This window comes from Oncorhynchus masou, chromosome 2 (assembly GCF_036934945.1).
Source record: "Oncorhynchus masou masou isolate Uvic2021 chromosome 2, UVic_Omas_1.1, whole genome shotgun sequence".
In the NCBI taxonomy this organism is placed as follows: Eukaryota; Metazoa; Chordata; class Actinopteri; order Salmoniformes; family Salmonidae; genus Oncorhynchus; species Oncorhynchus masou.
The window spans coordinates 46,892,920-46,910,143 of NC_088213.1; the positions used below are offsets into that span (position 1 = coordinate 46,892,920).

At 44.0% G+C, this 17,224-nt stretch overlaps 1 protein-coding gene across 1 annotated transcript in view; it reads right to left on the bottom strand.

The window, feature by feature from the left end:
• LOC135553103 (protein kinase C-binding protein NELL1-like) overlaps positions 1-10,644 on the bottom strand; it is a 248,369-nt gene extending 237,725 nt beyond the window's left edge. The window contains exon 1 of the mRNA XM_064985206.1: positions 10,444-10,644. Within this exon, the coding sequence (XP_064841278.1) occupies positions 10,444-10,644 (201 nt within the window). The remainder of the gene's footprint in view (positions 1-10,443) is intronic.
• Positions 10,645-17,224: the final 6,580 nt, after the last annotated feature.

Genomic DNA, 17,224 nt, shown 5'->3' on the forward strand with positions numbered 1-17,224 from the left:
GCAGTCTCAGTTGAATGACTAGTCTTGAAACCTGACTGATTTGGATCAAGAAGGTCATTCTGAGAGAGATAGCGGGAGAGCTGGCCAAGGACGGCACGTTCAAGAGTTTTGGAGAGAAAAGAAAGAAGAGATACTGGTCTGTAGTTGTTGACATCGGAGGGAACGAGTGTAGGTTTTTTCAGAAGGGGTGCAACTCTCGCTCTCTTGAAGACGGAAGGGACGTAGCCAGCGGTCAGGGATGAGTTGATGAGTGAGGTGAGGTAAGGGAGAAGGTCTCCGGGAAATGGTCTGGAGAAGAGAGGAGGGGATAGGGTCAAGCGGGCAGGTTGTTGGGCGGCCGGCCGTCACAAGAAGCGAGATTTCATCTGGAGAGAGAGGGGAGAAAGAGGTCAGAGCACAGGGTAGGGCAGTGTGAGCAGAACCAGCGGTGTCGTTTGACTTTGCAAACGAGGATCGGATGTCGTCGACCTTCTTTTCAAAATGGTTGACGAAGTCATTTGCAGAGAGGGAGGAGGGGGGGGGAGGGGGAGGAGGATTCAGGAGGGAGGAGAAGGTGGCAAAGAGCTTCCTAGGGTTAGAGGCAGATGCTTGGAATTTAGAGTGGTAGAAAGTGGCTTTAGCAGCAGAGACAGAGGAGGAAAATGTAGAGAGGAGGGAGTGAAAGGATGCCAGGTCCGCTCGGCTGCCCGGAGCCCTGTTCTGTGAGCTCGCAATGAGTCGTCGAGCCACGGAGCGGGAGGGGAGGACCGAGCCGGCCTGGAGGATAGGGGACATAGAGAGTCAAAGGATGCAGAAAGGGAAGAGAGGAGGGTTGAGGAGGCAGAATCAGGAGATAGGTTGGAGAAGGTTTGAGCAGAGGGAAGAGATGATAGGATGGAAGAGGAGAGAGTAGCGGGGGAGAGAGAGCGAAGGTTGGGACGGCGCGATACCATCTGAGTAGGGGCAGTGTGGGAAGTGTTGGATGAGAGCGAGAGGGAAAAGGATACAAGGTAGTGGTCGGAGACTTGGAGGGGAGTTGCAATGAGGTTAGTGGAAGAACAGCATCTAGTAAAGATGATGTCGAGCATATTGCCTGCCTTGTGAGTAGGGGGGGAAGGTGAGAGGGTGAGGTCAAAGGTAGACGTGGGGAGGTTAAAGTCGCCCAGGACTGTGAGAGGTGAGCCGTCCTCAGGAAAGGAGCTTATCAAGGCATCAAGCTCATTGATGAACTCTCCGAGGGAACCTGGAGGGCGATAAATGATAAGGATGTTAAGCTTGAAAGGGCTGGTAACTGTGACAGCATGGAATTCAAAGGAGGCGATAGACAGATGGGTAAGGGGAGAAAGAGAGAATGACCACTTGGGTAAGATGAGGATCCCGCTGACCAGAAGCTCTCGGGGTGTGCGAGAACACCTGGGCGGACGAAGAGAGAGCAGTAGGAGTAGCAGTGTTATCTGTGGTGATCCATGTTTCCGTCAGTGCCAAGAAGTCGAGGGACTGGAGGGAGGCATAGGCTGAGATGAACTCTGCCTTGTTGGCCGCAGATCGGCAGTTTCAGAGGCTACCGGAGACCTGGAACTCCACGTGGGTCGTGCGCGCTGGGACCACCAGATTAGGGTGGCCACGGCCACGCGGTGTGGAGCGTTTGTATGGTCTGTGCAGAGAGGAGAGAACAGGGATAGATAGACACATAGTTGACAGGCTACAGAAGAGGCTACGCTAATGCAAAGGAGATTGGAATGACAAGTGGACTTACACGTCTCGAATGTTCAGAAAGTTAAGCTTACGTAGCAAGAATCTTATTGACTAAAATGATTGAAATGATACAGTACTGCTGGAGTAGGCTAGCTGGCAGTGGCTGCGTTGTTGACTTTGTAGGCTAGCTGGCAGTGGCTGCGTTGTTGACACTACACTAATCAAGTCGTTCCGTCGAGTGTAATAGTTTCTACAGTGCTGCTATTCGGGGGCTAGCTGGCTAGCTAGCAGTGTTGATTACGTTACGTTACGTTAAAAGAACGACAATAGCTGGCTAGCTAACCTAAAAAATCGCTCTAGACTACACAATTGTCTTAGATACAAAAAACAAATCAAACCGTTGTACTGTAATGAAGTGAAATGAAAATGTGATACTACCTGTGGAGCGAAGCGGAATGTTGACCGGGTAGTTGAAGTTCAATTCGGTAGACGTTGGCTAGCTGTTGGCTAGCTAGCTAGCAGTATCTCCTACGTTAAGGACGACAAATAGCTGGCTAGCTAACCTCGGTAAATTAAGATAATCACTCTAAGTCTACACACTCTAAACTATACAATTATCTTGGATACGAAGACAGCAAAGACAACTATGTAGCTAGCTAACACTACACTAATCGAGTCGTTCAGTTGATTGTAATAGTTTCTACAGTGCTAGTAGACGGTGGACGTTAGCTAGCTGCTGGGCAGATAGCAGTGTAGACTACGTTAGGATGACGAAATACGATAATTACGCAATTATCTTTGATACAAAGACGGCTATGTAGCTAGCTAAGAAGAAATTGCTAAGATTAGACAAATCAAACCGTTGTACTATAATGAAATGTAATGAAAATGTAATGAAAAGTTATACTACCTGCGGACCGAAGTGTAGATGCGACCGCTCGCTCCAACCCGGAACCGGAAGTCATTCTGTGTGAGCAACTTCAATTCAATAGATTTGATATCCTGTTCAAGGGCTCTGATAGTCTCTTTAACTTCAATACGAGACAGGGCAGTATACTGTTGACAAAACAATCGTATTTGGGCCTTCCCAACCTCCCACCATTGTCTCAAGGACTCAAAATTGCCTTTTGTAACCCTCCATTTTTCCCAAAACAACAAAAACCTTTCTCACAACATGACATCATGTAACAACTTAACATTAAAATACCAGTGGACAGGACAAGTGAATTTCAACAGTAACAATATAGTGATCAGAGAAACCCTCAGGAGTAATTTAATTTCCAACCCTACTACAGTATTGCTTAGAGACATAAAACCTGTCTAACCTTGCTGCACTGACACAACCTTCATTAACTTTTAGCCATGTGTACTGCTAACTCTTGCATTCCTTACTCTCCACACATCAGAAAGCTCAACCTCAGTTAATAAACCAGCAGGTGAGGTGCTTCAGCAGTGTGATCAACAGTAACATCCACTGTACAGTTCCAGTCCCCCCCTAAAACCACACACCCCTCTTGGTCACACTGTCTTAAGGTTTCCTGTATTTGATCAAATACAGCAATACGCTCTGTACCCTCATTAAGAGCATAAACATTTTTTTTAAACATAAAACCCAAAACATCCGCCTTGACCAATAAAACCCAACCCTTGACAATCTCTGTTGTAGATACCACAGTCACCCCTAAGCCTGAGGAAAACAAGATTGTCATGGTACTGAAATTAATACAATGACTGAGTATATGCTGCCCCTCCCACCACATACCCCATTCAACCTCATTAGCCTCATCACTGTGTCTCCTTTTGAAAAACTACATTAAGCCTTTTCTGTTTTATTATTTCAAATACCCAAGCCTTCTTATTCCTGTCCCTTCCCCCATTAATATTGAGAGAACATACCATTAGTATCTCCATATGGAAAAGCTGAAGAAACCACAGAGAAACCAAAGAGAAAAAAGACACCCTATGAGGCATGATCATCATCATTGTTACATTTTCTCTTAACCTGACCACATTTCGCACTACCTTTTGCTGCTGTGACAGCTGAAACAAATTTCCTCAAGCAAAAACACTTCTTCTCACTCAACTGGTCTAACCCCACCGTCTTCTGTAACATCACAGCTGACCTCACAAACTTATCAACATCAAAAAAATCTGCCAATTTGACAGATTTCCCAAAAGTCTCATCCACGAACCCATTTACCTCCTCTTGATTGTAAATTGAGTCGTCACCAGCTGCTATCTTATCAATAGAGATATCCATATCCTTCTCCCGTTCCTCCTCAACGGAGGCCACAGACCCCTGACTCCCTTCTACCAAATCCCTCTCAACAGTCCCCACTTGCACTTACCAGGCATCTCCTCCCCTATCTGGGAGACTAGCCCCACCTGAACCCCCTCCTGTACCCCATTACTCATAGTGGGCATCTCCACTACCTGGAAGATTAGCTCCACATGACCCCCCCCTGTACCCCAGCACTCATACTGGGCAGCTCCTCATTAGTCTGAGGAAATGGCTCTTCAGATCCATCCTTACCTTCAACAACAATATTTTTCTGCTGCATAACATTTCCCACTGGTACCAGTTGCTACTCCGTGCCCTCAACATAGACAACTTGTTCCTCAGCAACAAGTGCTTGTGGCTGCTCTACCGCTGTCGGCCCACCGCTCCCTACATCAGTGGGCCCAGGCGTTACGAGGACCACCTGCGATCTTCCCTCTGCCTTCTCCCTTTTCGGGCAAGCATGTCGCTTATGGCCAACATCACCACACTCAAAACACCATTGACTACCCGTACTAGCATGAGCCATATACAGTCTGTTGTCATACCTGACTTTAAACGATAACTCCAAAGTCTGCTCCAGTGAGTCCAAAAACAAACACCTCTCGCCGAAACGACATAACCAGTTTCAAAGCTGAGTGTTCGCAACCCAACGGGACAATCTTAATTGAACTTGCAAACTTTCCAAACCGCAATAACTCATGCTCCATTAGCTCATTGGGAATAAACGTTCGAAATCATTACCCTTGTTGACGGAGAAAAAAGCGCCGTAACTTGAATAAACATTCCTTTAACGAAGTATGCCATGCTCAACCTTGCGATCAACAAGGCGCTCTTATTTAAGAAAAAATACCACCACTTTATTCATCAGTGACAAATAAGCAACATTCTCGTATCCTACCTTCTCTACTACGGCAACCACGGAAGCTACTCCACAGTGACAGTAGCTTCAGCAACACACCTAAAACCGTGCCAAAGTGACAGGGACGGCGTCCCCATGTGGGTTGAAAAACAATATACTTAATTCTACCACAACAACTACATTTAAAAAATGAGAGCGAGAGAGAGAGCGAGCGTGTGTCACGCCTTGGTCTTAGTATTTTGTGTTTTAGTTTATTAGTTAGTCAGACCAGGGTGTGACATGGGTTTATTATGTATTGTATTTTCGTATTGGGGTTTGTAGTGTTTGGGATTGTAGCTGATTAGGGGTGTGTGTGTGTTAAATAGGTTGGCTGCCTGAGGCGGTTCTCAATCAGAGTCAGGTGATTCTCGTTGTCGCTGATTGGGAACCGTATTTAGGTAGCCTGGTTTTCGCTTTGTATTTCGTGGGTGATTGTTCCTGTCTCTGTGTAGTGTGCACCAGTCAGGCTGTAATTGGTTTCACGTTCTGTTTGTTATTTTTGTATTTATTAGTTATTCGTGTATAGTTCGTTCGTTTGTCTTCACATAATAAACATGAGTAACTTACACGCTGCATTTCGGTCCGACTCTCTTTCAACTAAAGAAGAACGCCGTTACAGCGTGAGAGAGCATGTTCTCCATATTAGGTTATATAAATCCAATTTTAGTATATTACATTGTCAAATTATATCATATTGAAACCTATTCCATTGTCCTTGTTGTGGACACAATTATGCCCATTAGCTTTGGGAGGAAATAGAGAAAGAATATTTTTGGGGTCTTCCTTTGACACTGTCCAGTATATACACGACCGTTCAAAAGTTTTAGAACACCTACTCATTCGTTTAAAAAAAACGTTTTACTATTTACAACATTGTAGAATAATAGTTAACTTATCAAAACTTTGAAATAACACATATGATATAATTTATTAACCACAAAAAGTGTTAAACAAATCTAAATATATTTTACATTTGAGATTCTTCAAATAGCCACCCTTTTCCTTGATGACAGTTTTGCACACTCTTGGTATTTTCTCAACCAGCTTCATGAGGTAGTCAACTGGAATGCATTTCAATTAACAGGTGTTTCTTCTTAAAAGTTAATTTATGGAATTCCTTTCCTTCTTAAAACCTTTTGTGACTAGGGGGCAGTATTTTCATTTTTGGAAAAATACCATACTCTAAGTATAAATGAGATATTTTGTTAGGACAAGATGCGAGAATATGCATATAATTGACAGCTTAGGATAGAAAACACTCAAAAGTTTCCAAAACTGAAAAAATATTGTCTGTGAGTATAACAGAACTGATATTGCAGACGAAAGCCTGAGAAAAATCTAATCCGGAAGTGCCTCGTGCTTTGAAAGCTCTGTGTTCCAATGGGTCCCTATTGAGCAGTGAATGGGCTATCAACCAGATTACTTTTCTACGTATTCCCCAAGGTGTCTACAGCATTGTGATGTAGTTTTACGCATTTATGTTGAAGAATACCCATAAGCGGCTACTCTCGCGTAAAATACAGAGGCAGCCATTATTCCAATCGGTCCTACTGAAAAACAAATTGTCCCGGTGGATATATTATCGAATAGATATTTGAGATTGATTATAAACAACGTTTGCCATGTTTCTGTCAATATTATGGAGCTAATTTGGAATATTGTTCGCCGTTTTCGTGACCGTAATTTCCGGTCGATTTTTCAGCCAAACGTGAAGAACAAACGGAGCTATTTCGCCTACAAAAAGAATATTTTTTGGAAAAAATGAACATTGGCTATCTAACTGGGAGTCTTGTGACTGAAAACATCTGAAGCTCATCAAAGGTAAACGATTTAATTTGATTGCTTTTCTGATTTCCGTGACCAAGTTACCTGCTGCTAGCTGGACAAAATGCTATGCTAGGCTATCGATAAACTTACGCAAATGCTTCTCTAGCTTTGGCTGTAAGGCATATTTGAACATCTGAGATGACAGTGTGATTAACAAAAGGCTAAGCTGTGTCTCAATATATTTCACTTGTGATTTTCATGAATAGGAATATTTTCTAGTAATATTTATGTCTGTTGCGTTATTCTAATTAGTGTCAGATGATGACAATGGTCCCGTTCACGGGATGGGGTGTCACTAGAGGTTAATGAATTGGAGCTAATCAGGTGTGCTGTGACAGGGAAGGAGGGGATAGCCCTATTTGGTAAAAGACCAAGTCCATATTATGGCAAGAACAGCTTAAATAAGCAAAGAGAAATGACAGTCCATCATTACTTTATGACAGAAAGGTCAGTCAATATGAACAATTTCAAGTTTCTTTGAAAGTGCAGATGCAAAAACCATCAAGCACTATGATGAAAACTGCCTCTCATGAGGACCGCCACAATAATGGAAGACCCAGAGTTACATCTGCTGCAGATGGTAAGTTCATTAGAGTTACCAGCCTCAGAAATTGCAGCCCAAGTAAATGCTTCACAGAGTTGAAGTAATATACAGATCTCAACATCAACTGTTCAGAGGAGAATGTGTTAATCAGGCCTTCATGGTTGAAATGCTGCAAAAAAAACACTACTAAAGGACACGAATAAGTTGAAGAGACTTGCTTCGGCCAAGAAACATGATCAATGGACATTAGAACGGTGGAAATTGTGTCCTTTGGTCCGATGTCCAAATTTGAGATGTTTTCTTCCAACCGCCATGTTTTTGTGAGACGCTGTGTAGGTGAACGGATGATCTCTAGATGTGTATTTCCACACCGTACTGCATGGAGGAAGAGGTGTTATGGTGTGGGGGTGCTTTGTTGGTGACACTGTCTGTAATTTACTTAGAATTCAAGGCACAGTTAACCAGCATGGCTACCACAGCATTCTGCAGCTATATGCTATCCCTTCTGGTTTGGGCTAAGTGGGACTATCATTTGTTTTCAACAAGACAATGACCCAACACACCTCCAGGCTGTGTAAGGGCTATTTTACCAAGAAGGACAGTGATGTAGTGCAACATCAGATGCCCTGGACTCCACAAACCCCCAAGCTCAAATAAATTGAGATGGTTTGGGTTGAGTTGGACCGTAAAATCAGACAACAAGTTCTCAGCAAATGTGGGAACTCCTTCAAGACGGTTGGAAAAGCATTCCAGGTGAAGCTGGTTGAGAGAATGCCAAGAGTGTGCAAAGCTGTCATCAAGGCAAAGGGTGGCTACTTTGAAAAATCTCAAATTATTTTTCTGTTACTTTGAAGAATGTCAAATATAAATTATATTATTATATATATCCATGAAAGTTCCTAGGTGATGTGGACACCAAGGAACTAGAAACTCTCGACCTGCACCACTTCAGCCCTGTCGATGTTAATGGGGGCCTGTTGTCTTGCTCACATTGAGGGAGAGGTTTTTGTCCTGGCACCACACTGTCAGGTCTCTGACCTCCTCCTTATAGGCTTTGTTGTTGGTGATCAGGACTAACACTCTTGTGTCGTCAGCAAACTTAATGATGTTGTTAGAGTCATGCTTGGACACGCAGTCATGGGTGAACAGGGAGCACAGGAGGGGACTAAGCACACACCCCTGAGGGAACCCCTTTGTTGAGGATTAGCTTGACAGATGTGTTGTTGCCTACCCTTACCACTAGTGGGCGGCCCGTCAGGAAGTCCAGGATCCAGTTGCAGAGGGAGGTGCCCAGTCCCAGGGTCCTTAGCTTTGTGATGAGCTTGGTGGGCACTATGGTGTTGAACACTGACCTTTAATCAAATAACAGCATTCTCAAATATGAGTTCCTTTTGCCAAGGTGGGAAAGGGCAGTGTGGAGAGCGATTGAGATTGCATCATCTGTGGATCTGTTGGGGTGATATGCGAATTGGTGTGGGTCTAGCGTTTCCGGGATGATGTGAGCCCTGACCAGCCTATCAAAGCACTTCATGGCAACCGACGTGAGTGCTACGGGGCAGTAATCATTTAGGCTGGTTACCTTTGCTTTCTTGTTTGAAACATGTAGACATTACAGACTCGGTAAGGGAGAGATTGAACATGTCAGTGAAGACACTTCACAGTCAGTGCATGCTTTGAGTACATGTCCTGGTAAAGCATCTGTCCCCGTGACTTTGTGAATGTTGACTTGTTTAAAGGTCTTCCTCACATCGGCAATGGAGAGCGTGATCACACAGTTGTCCGGTAAAGCTGGTGCTCTCATGCATGCTTCAGTGTTTCTTGCCTTGAAGTGAGCATAAAAGTCAGTTATCCTCATTTGGTAGACACTGGGCAATACTGGGCAGATCGCATCTGGGTTTCCCTTTGTAGTCCATAATAGTTTTCAAATCCTGCCACATCCGAAGAGCGTCAAAGCTGGTGTAGTAGGATTCTACCTTAGTACTGTATTGACACTTTGCCTGTTTGATGGTTCGTCTGAGGGCATAGCGGGATTTTTTATAAGCGTCCGGATTAGTGTCTCGCTTCTTGAAAGCGGCAGCTCTAGCCTTTAGCTCGGTTCGGTTGTTTACCTGTAACCCATGGCTTCTTGTTGGGAAATGTACGTGTGGTCACTGTGGGGACGACGTCGTCGATGCACTTATTGATGAAGCCGGTAACTGAGGTGGCATACTACTCAATGCCATTGGATGAATCCCGGTGCATATTCTAGTCTGTGCTAGCAAAACAGTCCTGTAGTGTAGCATCCTCGTCATCTGACCACTTCCGTATTGAACGAAACACTGGCACTTTATGCTTTATTTTTGCTTGTAAGCAGGAATCAGGAGGATATAATTATGGTCAGAATTGCCAAATGGAGGGCATGGGAGAGCTTTGCATGCATCTGTGTGTGTGGAGTAAAGGTGGTATAGAGATTTTTTCCCCCTTGGTTGCACATGTGACATGCTGGTAGAAATGAGGTAAAACTGATTTAAGTTTGCCTGCATTGAAGTCCCCGGCCACTAGGAGCACCGCTTCTGGATGAGCATTTACTTATGGCCTTATACAGCTCGTTGAGTGCGGCCTTAATTCCAGCATCGGTTTGTGGTGGGAAATAGACGGCTACGAATAATATAGATGAGAACTCTCTTGGCAGATAGTGTGGTCTACAGCATATCATGAGTTATTCTACCTCAGGCGAGCAATACCTTGAGACTTCTTTAAAATTAGACATCGCACACCAGCAGTTATTGACAAATAGACACACACCCCCGCCCCTTGTCTTGCCAGACGTAGCTGCCTTGTCCTGCCGATGCACTGAGAAGCCAGCCAGCTCTATATCCATTGCGTTGGAGTAATTTCTGTTCTGATATCCAGAAGCTCTTTTCGGTCATAAGAGATAGTAGCAGCAACATTATGTACAAAATGAGTTACAAACAATGCGAAATAACAAACCAAATAGCACAGTTGGTTATTAGCCTGTAAAACAGCAGCCATCCTCGCCGGCGCCATTCTATGTTTTATAATGTTATCTATTGTTTATTGCCCCTCATTATCATTATTTGTATGTTTTTTATCTTGTGAATTGAACTGACATGAATATCCCAAAAACACACAAATTGACTAGTGTGAGGTGAAACTATTGACTTTTGTGAGGAGAAGACACAAAGTCATTGTATCTGTGTGATGAGGTGGGATACCCACCATGCAGACGCAGTTCCTGCAGTTCTCTGGGTCCACCCACAGCTCTTTGTCTCTGTAGTCCACACCGTTGGCACTGCACGTCCTGTCACAGCGGCAGCCCTCCAGCTGGGTCAGCCTGGACTCTGCGTGGTTCAGCTGGAGACTCACACACAAGCACACACAAACGCACACACACACAGATACATACACATCATAGTCCATTTCAATATTGCAGCACTATAGTCCACTTCAACCAGCAAGAAGAGCAAGAGGACAAAAATGCAAAAACTACTGGCTACTCAGAGAAATGGACATTGGTGTGTTTAGCCCCCGGTGTTTCAGAATTAAATCCATTATTAATTTCTAGTTGTCCTACCTTTATTCTACACTCTACAACATTCTGGGAGGTTTGGATGACCCAATTTCTGGGTTGCAGACATTATGTCACTTATTTGGGTTGTTTTCTTTAAAAATATTAAGGTTGGGTTGTTGCTGGGTTATTCATTCTGGTTTGTTGAGATATGACACTTTTGTAACTTCAATGAGGCTTACACGTGTATGAGTTCTTTAAGAGCTTTTGCATTTTGTACCATTGTGTTACATTATGTAAAAATGAATGTTATTAATGTTATATTAAAAGATTATAATGTGCAAAAATATTGAAGGGAAATATTAATTTGCAGTGTACAAACGTAACGTGAACATTTTCTCTCACGGGTGGCAAAAAATATGTTTCTGAAAGCCACGCCCATAATAGGTCATGCCTCCTAAAAATAATCTATGGAATACCTTAAAAAAAGACACAGCTGCTAGGTGAACTCAGCATGAAAAGGGAATACAAATCCAGCTGATAGCTAACTTAACACATTTTTGGGTAATACAAACAACCAAATATGTTGGGTTATTAACACAAACCAACTGGCTTGGTTAAAATAACCCATTGTGTGCTCTGTTCAATATCTACCCAGGGCCAGCATTTTCTGGAGTGTACCCTCAGCATATAACTTACTAACACACAGTGCTTATGAAAGAATGTTCTCCAATGATTTAGGCTACATCCCAAAAATGGGCCCTGGTCAAGGTAGTGCACTAAAAAGGGAATATGGTATCATTTGGGACACAAGCACATATTTTGTATTTATTTATTAGGGATGCCCATTAGATGCGGCCAATGCAGCAGCTACTCTTCCTGGTTCCCAAACACATTAACCTCTTGATGCTATGGGGGCGCTATTTCATTTTTGGATGAAAAACGTTCCCGTTTTAAACAAGATATTTTGTCACAAAAAGATGCTCGACTATGCATATAATTGATAGCTTTCGAAAGAAAACACTGACGTGTCCAGAACTACAAAGATATTTTCTGTGCGTGCCCTAGAACGTGAGCTTCAGGCAAAACCAAGATGAGACGGCATCCAGGAAATGAGCAGGATTTTTGAGGCTCTGTTTTCCATTGTCTCCTTATATGGCTGTGAATGCGAGAGGAGTAAGTCTGCCCTTTCTGTCGTTTCCCCAAGGTGTCTGCAGCATTGTGACGTATTTGTAGGCATATCATTGGATGATTGACCATAAGAGACCACATTTACCAGGTGTCCGCCCGGTGTCCTGCGCTGAAATTGGTGTGCAAAAGTCAGCTGCAAGTATTTTTCCATGGAATTTAGAGAAGAATGCAAGCTTCCACGAACGATATATCAATGAAGAGATAAGTGAAAAAACACCTTGAGGATTGATTCCAAACAACGTTTGCCATGTTTCGGTCGATATTATGGAGTTAATTCGGAAAAAGTTTGACGTTGTAGGTGACTGAATTTTCAGTTCGTTTCGGTAGCCAAATGCGATGTACAAAACGGAACGATTTCTCCTACACACAGACGCTTTCAGGAAAAACTGCGCATTTGGTATGTAACTGAGAGTCTCCTCATTGAAAACATCCGAAGCTCTTCAAAGGTAAATGATTTTATTTATTTGGTTATCTGGTTTTTGTGAAAATGTTGCGTGCTAAATGCTACTCAAAATGCTAAGCTGGCTTAGCATACTCTTACACAAATTAGTCAATTTCTATGGTTCAAAAGCATATTTTGAAAATCTGAGATGACAGTGTTGTTAAGAAAAGGCTAAGCTTGAGAGCAGGTGCATTATTTTCATTTTATTTGCGATTTTCAGAAATCGTTAACGTTGCGTTATGCTAATGAGCCTGAGGCTTTAGTCACCATCCCGGATCCGGGATGGGGAGTTTCAACAGGTTAAGGCACTTACATGACACATTAAACAAAATATAAAACAGCACATCATATAACATTAATACACCATATACAACAATATTACATTGCACGTGTCTGTAGAGTGCATGTGCTACCGTGTGTATGCGTATGCGTGTCTGTACCTGTGTGTGTGTTTTTTCACAGTCCCCGTTGTTCCGTAAGGTGTATTTTTATCTGTTTTTTATCTGATTGTTCTACTTGTATCAGTTACCTGGCTGTATGTAGTACAGTCCGCATGTATTTTGGGGTATGCATGGGTGTCTGAGCTGTGTGATGGTAGTTTAAACAGACAGCTCGGTACATTCAGCTTATCAACACTTCTTACAAAAATAAGTATTGATGATAACAATCTCTCTTCCACTCTGAGCCATGAGAGATTGACATACATATTATTAATGTTAGCTCTCCCTGTACACATATGGGCTAGCCGTGCTGCCCTGTTCTGAGACAATTGTAATTTTCCTAAGTCCCTGTTAGTGTCACCTGTCCACACAACTGGACAGTAGTCCAGGTGCGGCAAAACTAGGGCCCATAGGACCTGCCATGTTGATAGTGTTCTTAAGAAGGCAGAGCAGTGCTTTATTATGGACAAACTTCTCCCCATCTTAGCTACTGTAGTATCAACATGTTTTGACCATGACAGTTTACAATCCAGGGTTACTCTAAGCAGTTTAGTCACTTGCTAAATTTCCATATGATTCATTACAAGAAGACTTAGTTGAGGTTTAGGGTTTTAGGGTTATGTAAATATTTAGGACTAAGTAATTCCTTGCCACCCATTCTGAAACTAACTGCAGCTCTTTTTAAAGTATTCCTTTTGGCTCATCCCTCTCAACCATACAATTTTACTCCAAGGTGAACAGTTTTAACAGTCATTTTCTTCATTGGTGCATGCTTATTAGTAACTGGAATAAGCAATTTCATAAATGTGTCAAGTGCAGCGTCTGGTTGTTCCTCATTACGCACTACAGACCAGAAAATATGATTTACATCATCAACATAGGAATCACTACAAAACTTCTTGTATGACCTATACACCTTGATTTTCCTAGAAATGGCTACTATTTGTGATCACTAAATCCGATGGATTTGGATACTGCTTTAAAGCAAATTTATACAGCATTAGTAAAGATATGGTAAATTCATGTTGATGATTTCACCACGGTAGGTTGACTGATAGCTAGCTAGCTAGCTATATACATGTCGAAACAAAAGACTCCACTATGCAAGAAACCATTTCCCTTTACCGTTTACACCGTTCATACAATCTAGAAAGAAATCAAAAATATTGTTTATAAAGTTGCTTTTAGTTGCCTGGTTTGCTAGATTAACATATACTGAATTCATTTTTAAACGGCTGGGTTTATTGGTGTTGAAATGCACCAGTTCTGCTATTTTGGACCCCCAGGCTGCTGATGTCATGCAGCCTGTGTTTTTTTTAATACTTTTTCATAACGGCAACAAGTTTAATGTCGGACGACAATAGAATGTTCATGATGTCACTGCGACAACTTTATATAGGCATGTCGATAGAAGTAGTATAAACCAGTCTTTAGTCTTGAAAACTGGTTGTACACTACCGTACTCAAGACTTAGCACATGCAGTGGTGGAAAGGTACCCAATTGTTACATGAGTAATACAGAGTAAAAGTAAATATACCTTAATAGAAAATAACTCAAGTTAAAGTGAAAATCACCCAGTAAAATCCTATGTGAGTAAAAGTAAAAAAGTATTTGATTTTAAATATACTTAAGTATCAAAAGTAAATGTAATTGCTAAAATATACTTAAGCATTAAAAGTATAAATCATTACAAATTCCTTATATTAAGCAAACCAGACGGAACAATTTTTTTTTTATCTTTTTTTTACGGAGTTCCAAGGGCACACTCCCACACGCAGACATAATTTACAAACAAAGCATTTGTGTTTAGTGACTCAGCCAGATCAGATGCAGTAGGTATGACAATGGATTGTCTCTTTAAGTGTATGAATTAGACAATGTTCCTGTCCTGCTAAGCATTCAAAATGTAACTGGTACTTTTGGTGTCAGCAAAAATGTATGAAGTAGAAAGTATATTACTTTTTTTCTGGAATGTAGAGGAGTAAACGTAACATTTGTCAAAAATATAAATAGTAAAGTACAGATACCCCCCAAAAATGACTTAAGTAGTACATGAAAGTATTTTTACTTAAGTACTTTACACCACTGTGCACATTACCTCACATGTGAATACTTAAAGATATGGGTGGGGCTTAAGACGATGTGAACGAAAATGAATGGGTGTAGACAAAGAAGAGCTTTTCAGTAGGTGTACCAAAATATTCAAGGGCCATTTTCTAAAAAGTGGGGTTACAAGTTTATCAACTTTCAAAGCATAATTACTTTCCCATGTGTTCCTCAACTGCAGTGAATGATATACAATCTGAGTCTCTTCTTTTATCCAATGTAAAAAACTATTTCAAATGTTGCTACATAAGACTGAATTGAGGTGGTCGGTCACATATTACAAACGTATTTAACATGAGTTCCTCTCTTAGCTTTACAGGAATGTGGTTCTGAATGTATTCCGCAAAACCGCCCCCATTGGCATTTTTGTAGTTTCTGTAAATGTTATCACAATTTATTGCTACCACTTTATCATCAGTGGTATTATCTAAGTGAGTTTTAGAGATGGTCAGAATATGAATGTCATCTGTTACTAGCACGTTTAAAAAAAAGTATACTTAACTAGGCAAGTCAGCCAGTTATGCATTAGGGGGCGCTATTAAAAATGTTGGATGAAAAACGTTCCTGTTTTAAACAAGATATTTTGTCACGAAAAGATGCTCGACTATGCATATAATTGACAGCTTTGGAAAGAAAACACTATGACGTTTCCAAAACTACAGTAGGAGCAGCAGCAGTGGGAGAGGGTGCACTATTTGGATAAATGGACTTGGGAGGAGATCTTTGACGGAGAAGGACCCTGGGCACAGCCTGGAGAATATCGCCGCCCCAAAGAAGAGCTGGAGGCGGTGAAAGCGGAGAGGCGCTGGTATGAGGAGGTAGCTCGGTGACACGGATGGAAGCCCGAGAGTCAGCCCCAAAAAGGTATTGGGGGGAAGAAACACAGGAAGTGTGGCGAAGCCAGGTAGGAGACCTGCGCCACTTTCCTGTGCTTACCGGGGGGCGAGAGAGACCGGGCAGGCACCGTGTTATGCGGTGGAGCGCACGGTGTCCCCAGTGCGGGTGCATAGCCCGGTGCGGTACATTCCAGCTCCGCGTATCGGCCGGGCTAGAGTGAGCGTCGAGCCAAGTGCCATGGCACCAGCCTTGCGCACGGTGTTCCCGGTTCGCCTGCATAGCCCAGTGCGGGCTATTCCACTTTGCCGCACTGGCAGGGCGACCGGGAGTATTCAACCAGGTAAGGTTGGGCAGGCTCGGTGCTCAAGAGCTCCAGTGCGCCTGCACGGTCCGGTCTACCCAGTACCACCTCCACGCACCAGCCCTCCGGTGGCAGCTCCCCGCACCAGGCTTCCTGTGCGTGTCCTCGGCCCAGTACCACCAGTGCCAGCACCACGCATCAGGCCTACAGTGCGCCTCGCCTCTCCAGCGCTGCCAGAGCCTTCCTCCTCTCCAGTGCTGCCCGGAGTCTCCCGCCTGTTTAGCGCTGCCAGAGCTTTCCTCCTCTACAGCGCTGCCGGAGTCTCCCGCCTGTTCAGCGCTGCCAGTCTGCAAGGAGCAGCCAGAGCTGCTAGTCTGCAAGGAGCAGCCAGAGCTGCCAGTCTGCAAGGAGCTGCCAGTCTGCAAGGAGCTGCCAGAGCTGCCAGTCTGCATGGAGCAGCCAGAGCTGCCAGTCTGCAAGAAGCCGCCAGAGCTGCCAGTCTGCAAGAAGCCGCCAGAGCTGCCAGTCTGCATGGAGCAGCCAGAGCCGTCAGTCAGCATGGAGCAGCCAGAGCCGCCAGTCAGCATGGAGCAGCCAGAGCCGCCAGTCAACATGGAGCAGCCAGAGCCGCCAGTCAGCATGGAGCAGCCAGAGCCGCCAGTCAGCATGGAGCAGCCAGAGCTGCCAGTCAGCATGGAGCAGCCAGAGCCGTCAGTCTGCCAGGATCCGCCAGTCGGCCAGGATCTTCCAGAGCCGCCAGTCAGCCAGGATCTTCCAGATCCGCCAGTCAGCCAGACTCTTCCAGATCTGCCAGTCAGCCAGGATCTTCCAGATCCGCCAGTCAGCCAGGATCCGCCAGTCAGCCAGACTCTTCCAGATCCGCCATTCAGCCAGGATCTGCCAGAACCGCCAGCCAGCCAGGATCTGCCAGAGTCAACTACCTGCCTGAGCTTCCTCTCAGTGCTGAGCTTCCTCTCAGTGCTGAGCTTCCTCTCAGTGCTGAGCTACCCCTCAGTCCTGAGCTACCCCTCAGTCCCGAGCTACCCCTCAGTCCCGAGCTGCCCCTCAGTCCCGAGCTGCCCCTCAGTCCCGAGCTGCCCCTCAGTCCCGAGCTTGCCCCTCAGTCCAGTGGGGCCCCTTGTTGAGGGCTACTAGGCCAAGGTCGGCGGCGAGC